This window comes from Tupaia chinensis, unplaced genomic scaffold (assembly GCF_000334495.1).
Source record: "Tupaia chinensis unplaced genomic scaffold, TupChi_1.0 Scaffold000115_1, whole genome shotgun sequence".
Taxonomy (NCBI): domain Eukaryota; kingdom Metazoa; phylum Chordata; class Mammalia; order Scandentia; family Tupaiidae; genus Tupaia; species Tupaia belangeri.
In genome coordinates this window covers 4,578,560-4,579,820 of record NW_006159579.1, presented here as the reverse complement: position 1 = coordinate 4,579,820, position 1,261 = coordinate 4,578,560, and the positions used below count along the sequence as shown (strand labels likewise).

At 52.3% G+C, this 1,261-nt stretch overlaps 1 protein-coding gene across 2 annotated transcripts in view; it reads right to left on the bottom strand.

The window, feature by feature from the left end:
• Positions 1–1,255, bottom strand: part of RPN2 (ribophorin II) — a 63,479-nt gene extending 62,224 nt beyond the window's left edge. For both annotated transcript variants that reach the window (XM_006144105.2, XM_006144106.2), the window contains exon 1: positions 1,176–1,255. In XM_006144105.2, the coding sequence (XP_006144167.1) occupies positions 1,176–1,188 (13 nt within the window). In that variant the 5' untranslated portion in view covers positions 1,189–1,255. The remainder of the gene's footprint in view (positions 1–1,175) is intronic.
• Positions 1,256–1,261: the final 6 nt, after the last annotated feature.

Genomic DNA, 1,261 nt, shown 5'->3' with positions numbered 1-1,261 from the left:
AAAAAAAAAAAAAAAAAAAAAAGAATCCTAATCTTCCCAGGTTAATGACAGCAATAACTTTTTTAGTTAAAAGTTGCTGAGCATTTAATACGGGTCAGGTATGCTCATCCTATGCTAAGTACTTTGCATGGACTGAGTCATTCAGTCCTCCCAAGATCCAAGTGTGACGGTTATTTTCTGTGGTTTACAGACAAAGAAATTGAGGCCTGAAAGTACACCTTGCTCTAAAACACAGAACTGAACATCAAACTGTAAGCAATTTGAATCCGAAGTCTTATTTTTAACCACTTACTACTCTCGACTTCTCAGTGATGCAGTGACCCACTGACACACTGTGTTTGTTATTGAGTAAGTTACTCACTTCTCTGGGATTCTGACTTCTCATCTGTCAAACGGAAATAACAGGAATACACGGTCCCCAGGTTAGGTTCAGACTACCTGAGGCCCATCCTACACAATGACCACTCAACAACTCCCAATTCAGCTAACTTTGCCAATGCTTACTGAGAATCAAGCGGCGTTCTAAATTCTACTGGGAGATCAACTCCATGAGGCAGATAATGTGACTAACTTACTTCACAGACGAGAAACTGAGGTGCAGAGGTTGTTAACTAACTTACGCTGGGTCCATGACCAATACGTGGCACACTGCAAGTCTGCACCAGAATCTAACTTCAGAACTTAGGATCTCAACTCCCAGGGATGGGTGACCTGCTTGTCTCCTTCACTAAACACTAAACTATGGCCCAAAGGAGGGCGATGGGGCCAAAAGTTCACACCGAAGTAAGAGTCAACGTGTTAAGATTATCTTAGGCGGCCTGGTCCGGAAGCCTGCACGAGCCAAATGAATGACTGAAGCCAGGCCCCGGGTTAAGTGCAGCCGTCGCCCTCCGCTGGGCCTCGGGGGCACCCGTAGCTCCGCGCCGCACCGCCCCTCCATCCCACCACCCGCTCTCGGGTCGCAGGCACTCCACGAGCTAGCAGCCCTCGGAAAAACCCTCGACCCCGAAAGAGTCCGAGCCCGAGCCCATGCCCATGCCCCTGCCCAACAGGGGAAGGGGCTCTCGCCTAGCCGGCTCCCGGGTGGCGGGCACTAGCCTCCCGCGGGCTACGGCCCGCTCCCCAGGGCGCGCTGGCCGCAGGGCCTCGTCGTTAAGCCATGCGCAACGCCTCACCCGGCGGCGCCATTCCTCCGAGCAGGTCCCACAGGAGCCCGAGCCACAGGCTGACTTCCGCTCGGAAAAGTGGCTCCCAACGCGCG